This window comes from Plectropomus leopardus, chromosome 2, assembly GCF_008729295.1.
Source record: "Plectropomus leopardus isolate mb chromosome 2, YSFRI_Pleo_2.0, whole genome shotgun sequence".
NCBI classification, from domain to species: domain Eukaryota; kingdom Metazoa; phylum Chordata; class Actinopteri; order Perciformes; family Serranidae; genus Plectropomus; species Plectropomus leopardus.
Genome location: NC_056464.1, coordinates 27,663,569 through 27,681,628, shown reverse-complemented (window position 1 = coordinate 27,681,628; position 18,060 = coordinate 27,663,569). Strand labels below are relative to the sequence as shown.

Genomic DNA, 18,060 nt, shown 5'->3' with positions numbered 1-18,060 from the left:
TTGTTTGATTTTGCAGCTTTGCAGAATCAGAAATGATGTTTTTACACAAAAAGCCGTGTGAATTTAAGCTTCCTTGTGTTTATTTTGTACATACTTGATAACACCAAGGGCACAAGGATCAAACCAGACTGTTACATTTCACACTAAATTCCACATGCATTATTGTGGCTTGACATTTTGCTCTTTTACGTGCAGTTTCTCACGTTCATTCGGGTGATATTTGAGGGATAAATCTGAGTAGACGGCCCTACCTTCGTAGTGCAGTTTGGCAGATTAATGTCTTGCTTCTGGCTTCATTGATAACAATGAAAAATATCTCCTATTATTAAAAAGAGGAGCAGCTTTCGTGCCTCTTTACTGTAATTAGTGTTTGCTAAAGATGTTTTACTGTGAGTTATTGTCCTTGTGTTTTCAAGGTCATTTAAAACAAGCGATCTGAGCTCCTGTCATTCGTTCCCATTGATGCACAGCATTAAATGGACCTGTGTGTTCAACTGCGGGTGAAGTGTTATTCTACTCAGCCCGTCTACTCCAAATTTCTTCCAGTTTTCTTCCTTATTGTTTTTCCTTGCACTTTTCTCTCATTAAGCCTTCAAGAGGATATGCAGGGTTCACAACTGCGTCACCCCACAGTCATTGGATGCATATGGCTCCTATTAAAGTCATGTTTCACCAGAGATCTCTATTTCACTCATATTCCCTGCTGAGGCTCAGGAACTGTAGTCTCAGCATTGGAAGAGTTTGGATTCTCATTGAGGTTCTGGTAACCACAATTCATGAGGAAGTCTCCCTGAACTCCCCCTGCAAGGAAGCAAGAAGTCTCCATATGTCACAGTTACAATTACGTTGGGTTGGAACCAGGTGGAATCTGGGAACTCATAAAACCTTGGGATGATTTGATACGAGACACTAATATTTACTTAAAACACCATGTTTTCTTTGTCTCACCATTCGTCATGACATTTATGGTGCTTCTGTAGAAATGATACCTTTTTTCATCCGTGGTGGAATCTAATTAATAATATGCACATGAACTTAAACTTCACTTCATTTCACAGGGAAATACTGGGCTTGTTACTCTACAATATTTATTTGACAGTTGTTGTTAATGTAGTTACTTTGCTTTGACTCCATGTCAAATGTCTCAGGCGTGTATGAGAGAGTGATTTTCCTTCCAGACTTCACAAATGGTTTCATTTTATTTAAAAACTTTTATTTATTTAAAATGGTTTCACAATTATTTAAAAAATAAAAAAAAAGGTCAAATTATCCAGTATTTCCCAAAACATCAAAGACTGGACAAAAGGTCCAAAGTATGAAAACAGCTGTGTTGCAGAACTTTGTTTTCTCCTTTTTTCTACCCATTAATCATCTCATCTGCCTGACATCTAGGCTGGGAAACACTGAGCTAAACTACATAAACCAGTTAAAAGTAGATCAATGGCCTACAACTGTACTGATGCATTAGTATCAACATTTTAACTTTAACAACATATAGTAATATATGTGTCACAGGGTACATACATTAAGTACATTTTGCGGATAATACTAATGTACTTAAACTGAAAAGAATACTTCACTTCCCACATAATAATTTGTATATCCGAACTGAACTAAAAGTGAAACGCATCTTTGCTCTCTTTAAAGCCAGACTCAATTAACAAAAACAGTAGTTTTACCTCACTGAACACAAAAGCTGCTTGTCTGCTTCTGCCTCAATCAATCAGTTTGTTTGTGTGATTGTGTGACTTTGCTCACTCTGAGCTAACCCTTCAAAACACCAAAGTCGCATATAAATATAAACAAACTAACTGATTCATGCAGCGATAGCCCAACAACTATAGTGTTCAGTGAGGTAAAATTACTGTTTTTGTCAGGTGAGTCTGGCTTTGAAGAGAGCAAAGATGTGTTTGTTTGATAAATACTGAGCATACAACTGGATACACGAGACTTGGATTATACTGCACAAGTTGTGTGAGAGTTTGTAAATTGATGTTTTGATATAGTTTTGCTGGTGTTATATGCGGACCCCTATTACTTCAACTCATTAAGACTTTTCTCTGTTTTTGGAGTCTTTGACCTCTTCCAGCACTGCTTTTCATGGTACATGACTGTGACTAATGATTATAAATGATGTCTTTATCTTTTAGGGGATGTGTACATCCAGCCAACTCAAGACACCAAGAATCCTGTCATCTACGGAGTCTTCTCAGTTTCAGGGTGGGTGACTGACAGCTCTCTCAAACTCTCTAACTTTCATGCAGTTTGAAGGTATATTTTGGTTCTCCTCCTGCAGTTTTTATTCATTTTCAGTCAGCCTGAAGGTGTCAGCTCTCTCTCTCTCTCTGATATTGAAATGCTGTGTTGCGTATGGCCTGTCAGAGTCAGGCTACAAAGACAAAACCGGCTGTGAATCTGGAGCCCAGAGGGAGTCGTGCTCCTCTGAGAGACTCACTGAGCCTATAGTTCCACATAGGTCAGGTTTGATGGCAAGCTGTCATTCAACACACAGCATTAAAATTCAGGGGAACCAAACAGACATGTAAATTGAGATTCTGACTGTGCACAAGCGGGGAGAGGCGCACACCCAGTCATAATAAACATGTCTTGATTAATGTATTTGAGAAACAAATACTGTTATTGTTTTCATCCTCTCCTTAGGCATCAGGCAAGTTAAAACCCAGCTGATAAAAACACATGCAGCGCTAATGATAGAGGCCCATGACAGGAGCTACAAACATAGTACACCCACCACGCAGCAGCGAGAGCCTGAGCTCTGGCGATTCTCTGCAGTACGTGGGTGTTTTGTATGTCAGTGTGTCAGACAGCTTGACTCTAGTTGAGTCGGTTTGAGAGTGTGTTTGTGCGTCATAATGTTTCAGTGCGTTCCTGTAAGAGGCCGGCTGAGTACGTGGGAAGGAAGTAGATTCTAGCCGCCGCAGAGAGTGCTCGTAGTAATTATCTCAGAAAGCGAGTCTCTCTGGATCCTCTTGCTTCTGTTCATCCTTTTTTCTCTTGCCCTCCTCCAGAGCTGTGTTTAAAGGCTCGGCAGTGTGCGTCTACTCCATGGCTGACATCCGTATGGTCTTCAACGGGCCGTTTGCCCACAAGGAGGGGCCCAACTACCAGTGGGTTGCGTACACTGGGAAGATCCCCTACCCACGACCTGGCACTGTGAGTTATAAACAATAAGCCATGAAAACACGCCTCCTCTCATTACAAACAACCAACATCCTTCTTATATGAACATGTTTTTACTGCTAAAGGAATTTGGTAAATTGCAGGTTTGACACTTAGATCTGTTTGTGTCAATAGTGTCCTGGAGGCACTTTCACCCCCAACATGAAATCCACAAAGGATTACCCAGACGAGGTGATCAACTTCATGAGAAACCACCCCACCATGTACAATGCTGTATACCCAGTGCACAAGCGCCCCCTGGTGGTCAGAACCAACGTGGACTACGAGTTCACCACAATTGCAGTGGACCAAGTGACAGCTGCTGACGGGAGCTACGAGGTGCTCTTCCTGGGCACAGGTCAGTGCTCTGAGGCCTTTATTAACATTATGTGATGATATCTAACATGCACAGTGAAGCATATAAAGTATAAGCCCTCTAGCCTTGGCTCTGTCTGACAGGTTCACACACTAACTGAGGATCTCCTTTTCTCATAATCATAGATGAGATACATTTTAGGAATTGTCAAAGCAATTCTATGGGTTTTTTTTGGGAGGGGTTGTAACACAATTTTTAGTCTTACAGTAATAATGTACATACAAACCCCTACACAAATATATGTGCATATAAAGTATAATAACAATACTACTATATAGCAAAAATGCAACTGTGAAAAAGAGGGGAAAAGGGCAGGGGGGATAGCATCTAATAAAAAAATGGAAAAAAAAAATGTAAGAAATTTTGATTTAACTGAAGCAGTCCATAAAAGGTTATCAATTTTTGCTAAATTTCTTATTTCTTTCTTCTGTTTGTTTGTTTTCAGAGATAATAAAATTTTCTCTAGTTACAAGTGTTTCATTTCCATCCTTCCATCCTACATTTAAGGGCCATTCTGCCAAATCTGTGCCATTTATTTGTTTTAATTTTTCAAAACTTAAACCTTGGTTGGTTTCTAAATGGAAGATGGTTTATATCAGGAATGAGAGTTAGAGGACTGAGTGTTTAGCGTAGCAGTAAACCAGATAAGGGGGAACATACTAACAATCTGTTTTTAAAGTCACATTCAATTAAATAAATGGATTTCGTGGAATTTAAGACTGCATAAATAATGTACAAAACAAGAAATAATCTACCTCCTGGCAATATACAAAAATGTTTTTGGACAGAGAAGCGGGTTATAATTTAAAAGGGAAATTGAATCTGAAACAATGTTATGCATACACAAAGCTTAAAAGTAAGTGTTTATCTATTTGTGGTGTGGTTTTGTGGAATGGACTGGAAGAAGAAAGTAAGAATATCAGACAGTTCAAAAATATGTTCAAAAAGAGAATTTTTGTGAGGCACAAAGACGAGGAAGGGGGATCTAAAGCTGGTTAATGCTGATGCTGTTGTTTTCTTTATTTCTTTATTGGGAAAGTGTTGTTGATTATATATATGAAGAGCATTAACAGAGTGGTTTAGGTGTAGGGATGGACACTTAGACAGAGAGTTGGTTTCCACTTGTGGATTAAGGGGTTAGAATTAAACAGGGGTAGGACCAGACGAGCATTTTACTCCTTTTCAGACTTGAAGTATACGTTAACGTTGCCTATTCATCATAGCTGCCATATGTGTTTACCATTTTTTTCATATGCATAGTATTTCACATATTTTTAATTTTTCCATATAAAGTATATTCACTTCAAATTCAAAATGCATTAGTAAATGCATTAGCCACATAACATTTGTGTTAATAGCATGAAAATGCATGAGCACCGAGACTATCTTTTAGAAAAACACAATAACATCTCATGTATAATTTATGTAAGAGCGCCATATGCTTAGATTGACATTCTCAGTCATACTTACAATGTGATGAAAACTATTGAAAATAAAATAAGATAACTTTTTGTCTTCTCATGACATTGAGGAGATGAAAGTGATGCTATTTCCTGTTAATCATGTGTCTTGTGTGTCTTCAAATTGCAATTAGGACAAAGTGTAGCGCACTTTAGATGTTAATATAATGTATTATACACTGTCACTTTTCATGCAAATTTATGCTAGTCGTGTCTTGGGGACGGTAAGGCAACAATTCGGCAGACTGGTTCTTCAGTGGAGATGAAATCAGTACAGCTTAGGCCATAGGCTCTAGGTCTGAGGTCCATGGCTCAAAACTGACTGAAGTTAAACTCTGTCTTGTGTTTTGCAGATCGGGGGACAGTCCAGAAAGTGATTGTCCTGCCCAGAGATGACTTGCAGACAGAAGAGCTGGTCTTAGAGGAAGTAGAGGTCTTTAAGGTCAGCCTTCAGACCCTATTCTTCTTGCTTCTTTTCTCTCTGTCCTTTGTACACTGTTTTTGTAAATTGTAACTGTCATTTGAGACAAAAAAATATTTCTATGAAAATTCTCTATCTTCTCATTTTAATCTCTTGTTAACTGTTTCACTGCAGGTTCCCACACCAATTACCACCATGAAGATTTCATCCAAACGGGTATGTTACTGTGTGGCTTAGCCCAAATAATAAATTATATAAGTAAACTGTAGCACAGCAAGCATGACTGTGTAAAGACACTAATTCAAATAAGAAATCTGATGGTCAAACCTGATTTACAGCAAAATATGGTTTTGCTTTACTTCACAGTTCCTATAGTTTCCCTTGGAATTGATAACTGTAACTATACATTCAAGGGAGTATTTTTGAAGAGGACTATATAATTTGGTGCTTATTATATGGAAAAAATAGAAAGTGTTCAAATTGTAGATTTACAGTTTACCATTGCAGCTCTGCTCTTGTGTAGGGAGTTTTCAAGTTAGTGCACAACTGAAAATGCAAAAATGTAGAATTTATCAACAAGCAAGCATGTACATATGGGCTGGAGAATAATGTTTCCCAGTATACAGTAAATTAGTAATTAATGGGGAAAAAAAAACATCTTAAAGTAACTAAAAGCTGTCTCTGAATTTCTCTATTTTCTGTGAAACAGTTCCAAATGACATAATTCCTCTCTAAAGTCTTTCTAGAGACCATTACGAAATTGCATGATTGTGATTGTATTATTTTATTTATTGATCATTGCCCCTGTTTTATTTTTTTTTTTTTTTAATAGCAACAACTTTATGTGGGATCAGTCTTGGGTGTGACCCACCTGGCGCTCCATCGCTGTGATGTGTATGGGGAGGTCTGCGCTGACTGCTGTCTGGCCAGAGACCCGTACTGCGCCTGGGACGGCAAATCCTGCTCCAGATATTCGTCCTCACAGAAGAGGTGAGGATTAAGATAGTATATGCAGTGTGCACATTCAGTGTGTGTGTGTGTGTGTGTGTGTGTGTGTGTGTGTGTGTGTGTGTGTGTGTGTGTGTGTGTCTGTTAGAACGACATTTTCAAAATATGTTGAAGTTAAGCTTTTTATTTTCGATTGTTGATCTGACCCCTCTAGACGGAGCCGTCGGCAGGATGTAAAGTACGGCAACCCGATCCGCCAATGCAGAGGTTACAACTCTAACAGTGAGTATCAGACAGACTTTGTATTAGGATCATACAGAACACACACACTGTGGGAACCAAACATGCTAATAAAAATGTAAATAGGAATATTGTTGAAACTATTTTTTTGTCACAGGCTGTTTATTTTAATTTACTTATACCAGTATGCTCTGCTCTATTGTTCCATACATCTATTTTTCATATTCTTTACATATTTTATTTGGAATAATACATCAGAGACATATTATGTGTTGTTTAATAGCCAATAAGAATACTCTAGAGATGGTGCAGTATGGGGTGGAGGGCAGCACTACGTTCCTGGAGTGCCAGGCCAGATCTCCTCATGTATCTCTCAAGTGGCACCTGCAGAAGGAAAACAGCGACAGGAGGAAAGAGGTGAGCAAAGTGGTCACTGTGAAGCAGTTTCTGTTATGTTTCTCCAGCTGTCTTTATAATCATGTCCATGGTTCAGATTCTGGGCCAAATCCATAAATGATGTGTATGCACAAAAAACAGACGTATGAGTTTTTCACACATTAACTAGTATTTATAAATGAAAAATTTGTGCACCTCATGCATTCTTTAGACCGGCTGTGCACACAGCTTTAGCTGAGATGGCTGCACTTGATATGATGGTGAGTTCAAGTATAGGTTGAAATACGGGTAAGATTGTGTTTTGGTTGTTGTTTCACTGATTGTGTCATTATTTTTTGCAGGTAACAGTGTCTTTTTGTGATTAATCTAATGTGCATCTCACACACACCTGTGTACATGATATGATGATATATGATATATTTGGACTCCAAATTTAACATCTTAAAAAATGACAGTTTTTTAAAGCATCCTTTTCACTGTCCTTCCTTCCAGATTCGCTCGGAGGGCCGCATCCTAAAAACAGAACAGGGTCTCCTGATCCGCTCATTGCAGTCCTCTGATAGCGGCATCTACCAGTGCACCTCCACAGAGAAAAACTTCAAGCACACGCTTGTTAAACTGCAGCTTGTGGTCCTGTCCAGTCGCACGGTCAACAACGTGTTGGTGGAAACAGGCAGCCCGGCCCTCCCGCCTCTGCAGTCCAGCGCCTGGACTCCAAGCGCCGGCCAGTACAAAGACCTGCTGACCATCCTGAGCCAGCCAGAAATGGGCCTGATCAACCAGTACTGCCAGGATTACTGGCAGCTCGGAGACAGTGGCGTTGGGGACAACAAAGCCAAAAGCCTGAAGGAGCTGAAAGAACAGAAGAAGCCTCGCAACCGTCGGCATCATGACGAGCAAACAACTCCAGCTGAGACATGAGGAGTCAGATACCCATCTTATCATACTCCCCCGCTCTACCTTTTCACACCTCCTCCTCCTAAACGCTGCAACCCTCCATTTCGGGGAATGACTCCAGTTAGAAAGATGAAATTATAAAGGACAGGACAGATACTGCAACCCAAAGCAACAGCATCAAACAGTTTCTATGTAACTGTTGAAAAAATACACCATATTTATTGTAGGTTGTAAAAAGTAATTCTTTGTACCTATCTAGAAAACATGTTTCTTTTTTTGTGAATAGGTAAATTTGTGCAAATATTGTTGTTATAATATTATTGTTAGTGTTATTGTTTATTACATTGTGCTATTATGTTGAGAATATCTTTATGTTTGGTGTTTTTGAGAAACAGCAACGATAACCCAGGACTTTGGGAGTATCCACACATGGACGAGGACCGATGATGAACATGTATTCATAAACTGTTACAGGCGACCATGTTGGATCACTTGACTGCTGGCAGTATTCAGTGTCTAAGCTGGAAGTCGAGGTTCAGCAAGATTCTCGAACTTCCCTAAACTTCTTCACCAGAACTCTCTACTGTACAACAGACAGTTTTTGCTCTTACTGTAAGATACAAGCTGTAGACAGAATCACAGTCGCATTTCTTGGGACTCGCGAGGATAAAAGAAATGCCCACAGACTGCAGCTGTGACCACACGTCACGGTTACACGGTCACATGTTAATCAAACGCCCTTTGCGGCAGATAAGACGTCTCTCCTTTTCATGTTTGTGGTCCAGCCTGGCCTCAAGAAATGATGTTATACCACCCACCCAAATTCTTCCAAAATCAGTTGCTGCCAAGTGTTTGTTTTTGTTTATATGTGAATATCACATCTCAATGTTGTATCCTTAACCAACGTGATCTTTGTGATAAGCTGTTTTTTGAGGAAAAGGGTCCTTTAACGACACAGAAGCTGAAAATATAACATTGCCTTCTCTTTTCTCCTTGGAGATAAGAAATTCCAGCAGGCAGCTATATGTGAGTTTGTGACAGTTTGTGATTAAAAAATATATATATTAGAGACAAAGCACCTTCTGTTGCCAAATTTGGTAATTCTGATAAAACAGTAAATATTTCACATGTATCTGTGGCATATGCAGTATATTCATATAAGGGTTTTTTTTTTCCTCTCAATGAATCCAAATTTGCATTCCTGGCAGTTTCATGTTAAATGGTGATTTCGCTGTGAACATTAAAGGGATGGTTCAGATTTTTTGAGGTGAGGTTATAAGGGTTTCTTACCCACAGACAGTATATTACATACAATAAATGTCAGTTGGCACGCCCCCAGTTTGGATAAGCAGGCTTGAGTCCAACATAGTGGCTAAGCATTGTACTGCTGTGGATGGGAGTCTGGAACAAAATGTATTTTAGTCACCTAAAGACAAGGCTATATTGAGAGTGTAGTCTACGGCGTTTTAAAAAAAAGTCAGACAGTGATTCACAACAGCAAGGCTGTTACGTTGCTTTCTTCAAAGCCATTGTTCAAGCCAGGCTGGTCTACCGCTGCCTCGAACAGTTATATTGTTTGTGTTATTATGTGATTTGGTTTTTAAGAGTGTTAGTTCGGATTCACCAAAGTCGCACAATAACACAAACTAACTAGCTGATCGAAGCAGATCTAGACCAGCAGATCCTGTGTTTAGCAAGCTAAAATGACCGTTTTTGTCAATAGTCTGGTGGCTTTGACCAGAGCAAAAATGGATAATTGAAGGTGATTACAGCTTCATCGTCAGACTGGGCTGTCTAACGGGAAGGTAAAGTGGTGAAAATACCCTCAATATGGCGTACACTTAAAACTGATATAGATTTTTTTTAAAGTTGAACTTTTTTTAGGTGGCTAAAATATGTTTTGTGGCTGACCCCGTCCACAGCAGTAGATTGCTGAGCTTCCGTATCTGACCTGACTATATTTAAGTACCCTATACATCCTTATCATACAAAATCCGAGCTATCCATTTAATCACGTATTCGCTCTACACTTAAATTAGATTACAGTGACAAATGTGCTGATTGCGGTGCTTGGGAATTCTGTATTTTCGTTTTCAGCTGGTCAACAGTAGTTTCTACAGCTACTTTTGTCAGTCCAATGCAGTGTCATCCTGCTTTTACATGTGCCACAGACTTCATATTAAATTTCCATACAGTTTAAAAAAAAGAAATGTCACAAGCACAACCACTAACAAGCTGATCACCACCAAACCTGAAGAGACACATGTACCAAAATCTTCAGAAGGTGGCTTTTTGTTGTGCATGGCATGTACAGTGTAATGTATATGGTATTTGTCTAAAATGCTATGTTGCTGTGGATGTCAGTGAATGTCTTTCTTGTTGTGGGAATATGGAAATACTATCAGTGCAAGGAAGATGCTGGAAGTACAGAAAGGTCAGATTGTGATTTTAAATCCTCTTTCTCTCTCTCTCTCTCTTTATCTCTCTCCCTCTTGCTCTCTCTTTCTCTCTCTATATATATGTCTCTTAGTCTCTATTCTTTTCTCTCTTGGTCTCAAAAATTTGCATATACTTCAAACGTGCATCAATTTTATTTTCTGTTTGGCAGACTTTGCTCTGGGTCATTGAGGTAAAGTAATGTATGATATAATGCACAGGTGATGTTATTGTAATGACTTGTAAAAAATTACTATCTTTTCTTCCTCATCAATGTTGCTGACTAATAAATTAAAGCTCTATATTTTATAATAACAGAGGTTCTGTTCTGTTTGCCACTTATAGTCTGCAGGGTTTGTTGTGTGTGTGTGTGTGTGTGTGTGTGTGTGTGATAAGTAACACACTGATTTCAGTTCTCCTGGTGTCTCCGATCTGGACTGGTGGATGTATACAGATCTTTTAGGAATACTTACCCACAAAATGACCATTTGTAAGTCATTTAGTCACCTGGTGGTGACTCTGGTCAGAAGCCTGAGAGCGATGGTGGTGGATCGGTGAGGAGACGTGGAGGCAGCCGTGAAAGTGCTTTCTTTAACTCTGATGTCAAGAGAGGGGAGCAGACAAGTTGTCCACTGGGTGAGACTGGTTCAACTTAGAGCATTACTCATTCATTTATATCAGTGTAGACATTGTGTATACATTGTTTATCAGTGCCAGTGGTGGAGGATGTATTCAGTCACTTTACTCAAGTAAAAGTAAAGCACACTGTGAAATTACTCTTACAATTAGAAGTCGTAGTTACTCTTACAATTAGAAGTCTTGCATTAATGTTACTTAAGTATAATCAGAAAAATGAATTTTCCACCCCCCAAAAATTAAAATTAAAATAAGCAGAACAAAAACCCTCTTCAAAATTCAAAATTATTTCTTGAAAAATAGAAAAAAAAAACTCAATATAATAAAAAAAGAAGAATAAAACACTCCAAACTAAAACTTTTTTTTTTTTTAAAGTACAAGAAAAACACTTAAATACATCTGTATTAAAATAGTTGGCAAGTAATTTCCTGCCAGTAAGCTACCTGATTAATCAAGTAACTGTTTCAGTTGTAGTAAGTTAAAGTGTAATGTGCCATGAAAAAAATTACTCAATTACAAGTACCTTGTACCTTTTGTTACAAGGTACCTCCCATCACTGTGCAGAGAGCGATTGAGCACACCTGTGTTTAATCTGCTGATTAGGATTATGTGGTATATGAGGATTGAAGAAGCAAAAATTTGGGGCTATAGGTTGCCAGTGTGGCAGTGTGGGTGCTGTGTGTTGAACAACACTGAAGTCGTGCTGTGGTGCATCAGAATCGGTGAGCTTTACTCCTGTTTTCAAAGGAGGGTGGTGAACTTTTTGTGTGTTTATTGTTTAAGTCATTGAATGTTGCTCTCTGTTTAAAGAAAGTCTTTTGAAGACCTTCCTTGTACACCTTGCTTTGATTTTGCAAATAAATCCCTACTTTTGTTTATACTCCTATTTCCACCTGCCTTTTTCCTTTTTCCCTATTTTCATTTCAGTTGTTACTCCCCTCATCCACTGAGCCTGATGGGAGGATTTAACAGTGTTACTGTGAATCTCTTCACTGTTTGGAGACCAATCAGAAGGAACACGAACATGCATATTTAGATATGTGATGTCAGTCGACATCACATCCAGAGATGATCCAGAGATCTGCACAATTAAAAGCATTATATATTCAAAAAAAATTATATATCCTACAGGATTCTAAGTCTTTCAGGTTATTATTTTTATTCATTTTTTTTATTTTGTGTTTGTTTGTAGGAGGGTTTTTTGGCTAATTTTCAGGTACTTTTATTGTACTTTTCACTAATTTCTGGGCCGTTTCTCAAGTTGCTCATTTCCTTCTTCCCATGTTTTTGAAAGAAATTAAACACATGCGCCCAGATTTCAAAGAGTTAATTGGTGGAAGGATTTTTCATTCAAAGGTAAAAGGAGATATTGTGTGATTTTCTGTGCCTACCTCACTTCACTTCAATAGAAGTTGCACCTAACTCTGGCCCCAGTATTCAAACGCTGTCACTAACATCGCAACCTTTGCTGCTTTTATCGTAGCTTGTCATCTTCTCCAGGAAACTATAAAAGTTTCATATGTCCCTTTATATGTAACACTTAGACCCATTTTAAATGTTTATGTGTTCAAGTTTAAAAAAGGTCAGGCCCATCATCTGTTTTCTCTTTGTAAAGTAACTCGTAACTGTAGCTGTCAATGCACTGGAGTAAAATGTACAATATTTACCACTGAAATGTATTGGAGTTTAAGTTTAAAGTGTCATGAAATTGAATTAAGAGCACCAAATGCCCTAAATTTGGTGAATGTCCCAAGCACCTCAATATTCAATAAATGTACTTAGTTACATTCCACCACTGCTGATCTGCAGCAGTGTTTTCATTCGCAGTAGTGACTCAGGAGCTTCAGCAATGTTGATTCCACAAAAGAGCATGATTAAAGTACTGGTTTAAGTTATAATGAAACACTTTATCCCCACTTTTATAAACAATATTGCTATGTAAACAAAAATGAATCAACTTTGCTTTGCATGTGTTGGAAAAGGCAGTGCAATGTTCCCACAGACATACTGTACATGAATACACACATAATTGAAAGTGAGTAGATTAGGATCCTTAACCAGCCTCAGATTGAGGTCAATGAGATCTGTCAGGTGAAACTGTAAAGCTCTTTAAGCCCTTCAGAGCTCACTCTTCAGTCTGCAGCATCCTGTAAGAAATGTCAGTTTTTGTTTCTGCATGTTTGGACAAGGAGTCTTTTTTTTTCAGTGAGTCTATTTGCTGTGATTGTTGCACTGTGTGGAGTAGAGACCACTTATTCTGTTTTAATCCCTCTATTTAACTGTTTTGCAAACACTATTTAAGATAAAACTGTTTCCTACACGTTGGTTCAATTTTTGTTTTGGTCCTGATTTGAGATGAATCCAGAAACGACTATAGGCTCAGTCAACACTAAGCACCAAGTTATTTAGCTTTGCATGCTTCTCTTTTAAAGGCACCTAAGAACGGCATAGAGAGATAAGCACTTGAGCCGATGTTCATCTTCCGCTGAGCACAGCAAAGTCCCCCTAAAGGTTAGATCTCTCCTACAGTGATGTATGTCTGCCTCTTCTCACACCTTTGGCTCTGCCCTAAAATGCTCCTGTCCTTGTGCTCCATTGGCCCTCCTCAGTCAGGTGGGCAGAGGATGTCCAAAATCCTCTCCTAAGACATGAAAATACTCAAACATTCTCCAGTGTTTGCTGCAGGCGGTTGACGCATCAGCTGCACAGTTGGTCAGAAAGTAGGCGATCAGCTAGGACCTACTTCCATTTTTTCCTGACACTTGGCTTTTGAGCGGAGGGGCCCAAGCCGGGAAAAGTAGGATGGGGGCTGGAGCGAGCGCCGAGGAGAAACACTCCAGGGAGCTGGAGAAGAAGCTAAAGGAGGATGCCGACAAGGATGCGAGAACTGTCAAGCTGCTGCTGCTAGGTAAAGACTGAAGTTGGATGCAATGACAGAAAACCTCATCATCATGGTAACACATATATCAGGGCCTCATGAGGCCCCATGGTGAGGCTATTCTTACCTTACAAGAGAAACTATCTGTCCATAGGACGTAGTCATAACTGGTTAAACTTTTGGTTTAATCTTTGATACATGTGGAAATTATATCAAAGTTATCAACACAGACATATCTTGTTGACTGAAATTTGTAATGGACAGACCATATTAATTTTAATAACTTTTAAAATGCATAATTTAAAAGCCTGTTCATTTATATTAACTGTGATGAAAACAAGCAACATGTTTGAGTACAGGCTTAATAACGTGTGTCATTGAATTGCTTAGACTCTTTAATAATCACTCAACACAATCCCTTGTTAATCCTGAAACAACAGGTCCTCAACACAAAGGGCTTAACCCTGAAGGACACAGATACGCCACCACCCAACACAAACAGAGTCTGTGGCATACATTATAGCCCCAATTTTACACTGGGGGGCATTTTCAATATATGCCCTCTGCGAACCAACCCTGAGAGGAGGCCTTGGGAAATTCCTTCCATGATACATTTTTAGAAACTTAACAACTAAACTGACCATTTCAAAGCATTTTGAAACAAAAATCCTAAATGATTTAATCCTTAATGATTGAGACTTACACACGCATGCTTCTTGATCAGGGTAAAAATTAACAGTTAAGGTCTGTGAGCGTTATAAGATTTATTTTTAAATTTCTATAGATGAAAAGATTCCTCACTCTAATGAAGTCTTATGGCACAGTACATCTTGAAATTCCATGTCGCCACCATCACTAAAAAGCAGTCCAATAGTTATTTATGTGTTACCAAGTAATTTTTAGAACATGCATTTACACATTATCTATTTCATGTTATGATCATATTTAATATTATATATTTATTAAGTATAATGGCAACTTGTTAGGTTTGCTTATAATTGAGATTACATTGGATTTGCTCTTGATTATTTTAGACGTCTGTGCATTGTTGCCTATGATAGCAAAGCATTTAAAAAAAATCCACACATTGGAGGGACATTTTTACCACTTTTGAGTATTATGGGGCAATGTTTTAAAATTTTTTTTTTTTTTTTTTGGTGTACATAATTTACAAATTCTGTACACCAAAATATCTGTGTATTGTATACAACAATGTTGGATTTAAAAGCAAAAGCGATAAGATACTTGTAGAGTCACATTGTTTCACAAATAACATAATCGTCTCCTCGGTACCATGTAGGTCAGGGGCAGGAAAGTTTCCCCTGACATCAGCTTTGAATAAGATTAGACCTGAAGAAGTATTAAGACCTGTTGGGATCCTTTGTCTGATGAATACCGTGATATGCAGGTATTATTATTCTTCTGTCACATTAATTACACCAAAAACATAAATAAGCAAAATGAATAAATAAATATTAATAAACCTTTGATTAATAAGAATTCATTTTTTACCAAAATGCTTATAAATATTAAAAATTTTAAAATAAAGTTTGGGGACAAAGCATAGTTAATTATTTAATGTGAATAACTATGTTTAATATGTTTTTGTCTACTTTCATGCAGGTGCTGGAGAATCAGGCAAAAGTACCATTGTCAAACAGATGAAGTAAGATGTTTGACTTTAAGCCAAAGTAATGTCTCAGTTCTTCTCTAATTAACTGTAAATCTCATACTAACATCATATCTCTCATCAGAATTATCCACAAAGATGGTTACTCACTTGAAGAATGCTTGGAGTTCATTGTCATCATCTACAGCAACACCCTGCAGTCCATCATGGCCATCGTGAAGGCCATGAACACACTCAACATTAACTATGGCCACTCTGATCAGCAGGTAAGATAGACTGCAACGTGTTTTAGGAAAACTGATTTCAGGTGAACTACTAAACCTGAATTGTATGTGTCCCTGTCTTCTTGCATCTACTCTGCAGGATGATGCCAGGAAACTGATGCATCTTGCAGACACCATTGAGGAGGGCACGATGCCTAAAGAGATGTCGGACATCATTTTGCGCCTGTGGAAGGACTCTGGCATTCAGGCGTGCTTTGACAGAGCCTCAGAGTACCAACTCAACGACTCTGCTGGATAGTAAGAAATCACCCAAGCTGAGATTTAAAAATGCCACATTAGTGTTTGTAATTAAATACATTTAATTTTCCCTCAGCTACCTGAATGACTTGGAGCGACTGATCCAACCAGGCTATGTGCCCACCGAGCAGGATGTGCTGCGATCAAGAGTGAAGACCACTGGTATCATCGAGACCCAGTTTTCCTTCAAAGATCTGCATTTCAGGTGAATCAACGACCCATTCATCACAAGAAATGTTGACATTGTGCGTTTCTGCAAATCATGGATATTTTACAGTTGTACGTTTCATACACAGCTGACGTGCTGAACTGTAATGTTTCTTTACATTTCAGTTTTAAATTGTATGCTGTGACAACACTATGGTTAACATGTGGTTAGGTTTTTTTAGGTTGCCACAAACACGGCTGGAAATATCCCCACCTCTCTACCATGACAGGTCACCAAAGCTGGAAATGTCACAACATTCTGCTAAAAAATAACCCAATTTGGTCACATCAAACATGGCTGGAAATGTCTTAAACCCTACATCAAACATGCCCGAAAATTTCTTGACATTTTGCCAAAAAGTACGCGATTTTGTTGGCACAAACACAACTGGAAATGTCCTGACCTTTTGGTAAAAATACCTGAAGTTTTCACCACAAACCTGGCTGGAAATGTCCCAGCCTCATTAAACAATACTTGCTCATGTTGGTCTTGAACAGTGGTCTCCTGATAATTAAGTTATATACATGTAACTGGAATTACTACACTATAAATGTTGATATTTATGATGACACATTGAAATGTAACATATTTGTGGTATGCAGAAATTTATAATGCCAACATCTTATTGTGGCAACTGGTCTGGAATCAGTGCAACATTTCTCAAGAGAGATGGGACCAGTAACTTATCATCGATGCTCCACTGTGCTGCATGGCAATCATAAAGATAATGTTTTCTGTTTCCATGCAGAATGTTTGATGTGGGTGGCCAGAGGTCAGAGAGAAAGAAGTGGATCCATTGTTTCGAAGGTGTGACCTGTATCATCTTCATTGCTGCTCTGAGCGCCTACGACATGGTGCTGGTGGAGGACGATGAAGTGGTGAGATAACAGCGACGTGTTACACTTCATATTCTTCACTATTGGTTCATTTGAAAGGCCCTTAATCAGGACTTCATAAAAACACAAATCGTTTCTTTCAGAATCGAATGCATGAGAGTCTGCACTTGTTCAACAGTATCTGCAACCACCGCTACTTCGCCACCACCTCCATTGTACTCTTCCTCAACAAGAAAGACGTGTTCCTTGAGAAGATCAAGAAAGCTCATCTCAGCATGTGCTTCCCCGAATATGATGGTGAGGTTTGTCAAAGCACACAAATTGCAGCACATTTAAGGACTTTAAAAAGTGACAAACTGAGTAAATGTACCTTTTTATCTTGATATCTTTACATTAAGGCCCAAACACTTATGAGGATGCTGGTAACTACATCAAAGTACAGTTCTTGGACCTGAACATGCGCAGAGACGTCAAAGAAATCTACTCTCACATGACCTGTGCTACAGACACAGAGAACGTCAAGTTTGTGTTTGACGCTGTAACCGACATTATCATCAAAGAAAATCTGAAAGATTGTGGTCTCTTCTAAGAGCCATGCTGAGAAACCCAATGAAGGTGAGTGAAGTTTGCACAGAGTTGTAATGATGATTCAAACTTTTGGAGCTATCCTTTAAGACTTTATTTTCTTTCAGGGTGATGTGTAGCCATGTTTCATTCCACAAATCCCCTCTCAATTCAAGCTGAGGACTGAAGATCAAAACTGTCCCTTCAAATAGCCGTCCTCAAACTGGCGAACGCAAAATAGATAAAAAATCAATTTGTTGTGTTCAAAACTAAGTTGTAGCTTTGACCAAAGACTTCCGATCAACAAAGACCAGAAGACAGCTCTTCAGTCAGAAAATCTTGTGCAGATTTCAGATGAGTTGAATTTTAGTCGAGTTAACTTTTCTCTTGAGTCCTGTTGAACTCGTCTTTTGGAGGGCTATGCAATCTGTAG

At 38.6% G+C, this 18,060-nt stretch overlaps 2 protein-coding genes across 3 annotated transcripts in view; both read left to right on the top strand.

Annotated features, from left to right (window-relative positions):
• sema3fa (sema domain, immunoglobulin domain (Ig), short basic domain, secreted, (semaphorin) 3Fa) overlaps positions 1–9,469 on the top strand; it is a 66,745-nt gene extending 57,276 nt beyond the window's left edge. For both annotated transcript variants that reach the window (XM_042507203.1, XM_042507195.1), the window contains 9 exons: positions 2,151–2,220; positions 3,030–3,174; positions 3,316–3,538; positions 5,370–5,458; positions 5,612–5,653; positions 6,270–6,427; positions 6,600–6,667; positions 6,909–7,042; positions 7,514–9,469. In XM_042507203.1, the coding sequence (XP_042363137.1) occupies positions 2,151–2,220; positions 3,030–3,174; positions 3,316–3,538; positions 5,370–5,458; positions 5,612–5,653; positions 6,270–6,427; positions 6,600–6,667; positions 6,909–7,042; positions 7,514–7,942 (1,358 nt within the window). In that variant the 3' untranslated portion in view covers positions 7,943–9,469. The remainder of the gene's footprint in view (positions 1–2,150; positions 2,221–3,029; positions 3,175–3,315; positions 3,539–5,369; positions 5,459–5,611; positions 5,654–6,269; positions 6,428–6,599; positions 6,668–6,908; positions 7,043–7,513) is intronic.
• A 4,323-nt stretch (positions 9,470–13,792) lies between these two features.
• gnat1 (guanine nucleotide binding protein (G protein), alpha transducing activity polypeptide 1) lies at positions 13,793–17,791 on the top strand. Its single transcript, XM_042495062.1, has 9 exons — positions 13,793–13,898; positions 15,492–15,534; positions 15,623–15,764; positions 15,862–16,019; positions 16,096–16,224; positions 16,976–17,105; positions 17,207–17,360; positions 17,462–17,678; positions 17,756–17,791. Exons 1-8 carry the CDS (start codon positions 13,793–13,795, stop codon positions 17,650–17,652), a joined length of 1,053 nt encoding a protein of 350 aa, XP_042350996.1. The 3' UTR covers positions 17,653–17,678; positions 17,756–17,791.
• Positions 17,792–18,060: the final 269 nt, after the last annotated feature.

Coding starts and splice junctions, on each gene's coding strand:
- gnat1 (XM_042495062.1), top strand. CDS start 13,793: ATGGGGGCTGGAGCGAGCGCCGAGGAGAAACACTCCAGGGAGCTGGAG. Junction 15,535..15,622: donor ACCATTGTCAAACAGATGAA/GTAAGATGTTTG, acceptor ATCTCTCATCAG/AATTATCCACAAAGATGGTT. Junction 16,225..16,975: donor TTCAAAGATCTGCATTTCAG/GTGAATCAACGA, acceptor GTTTCCATGCAG/AATGTTTGATGTGGGTGGCC.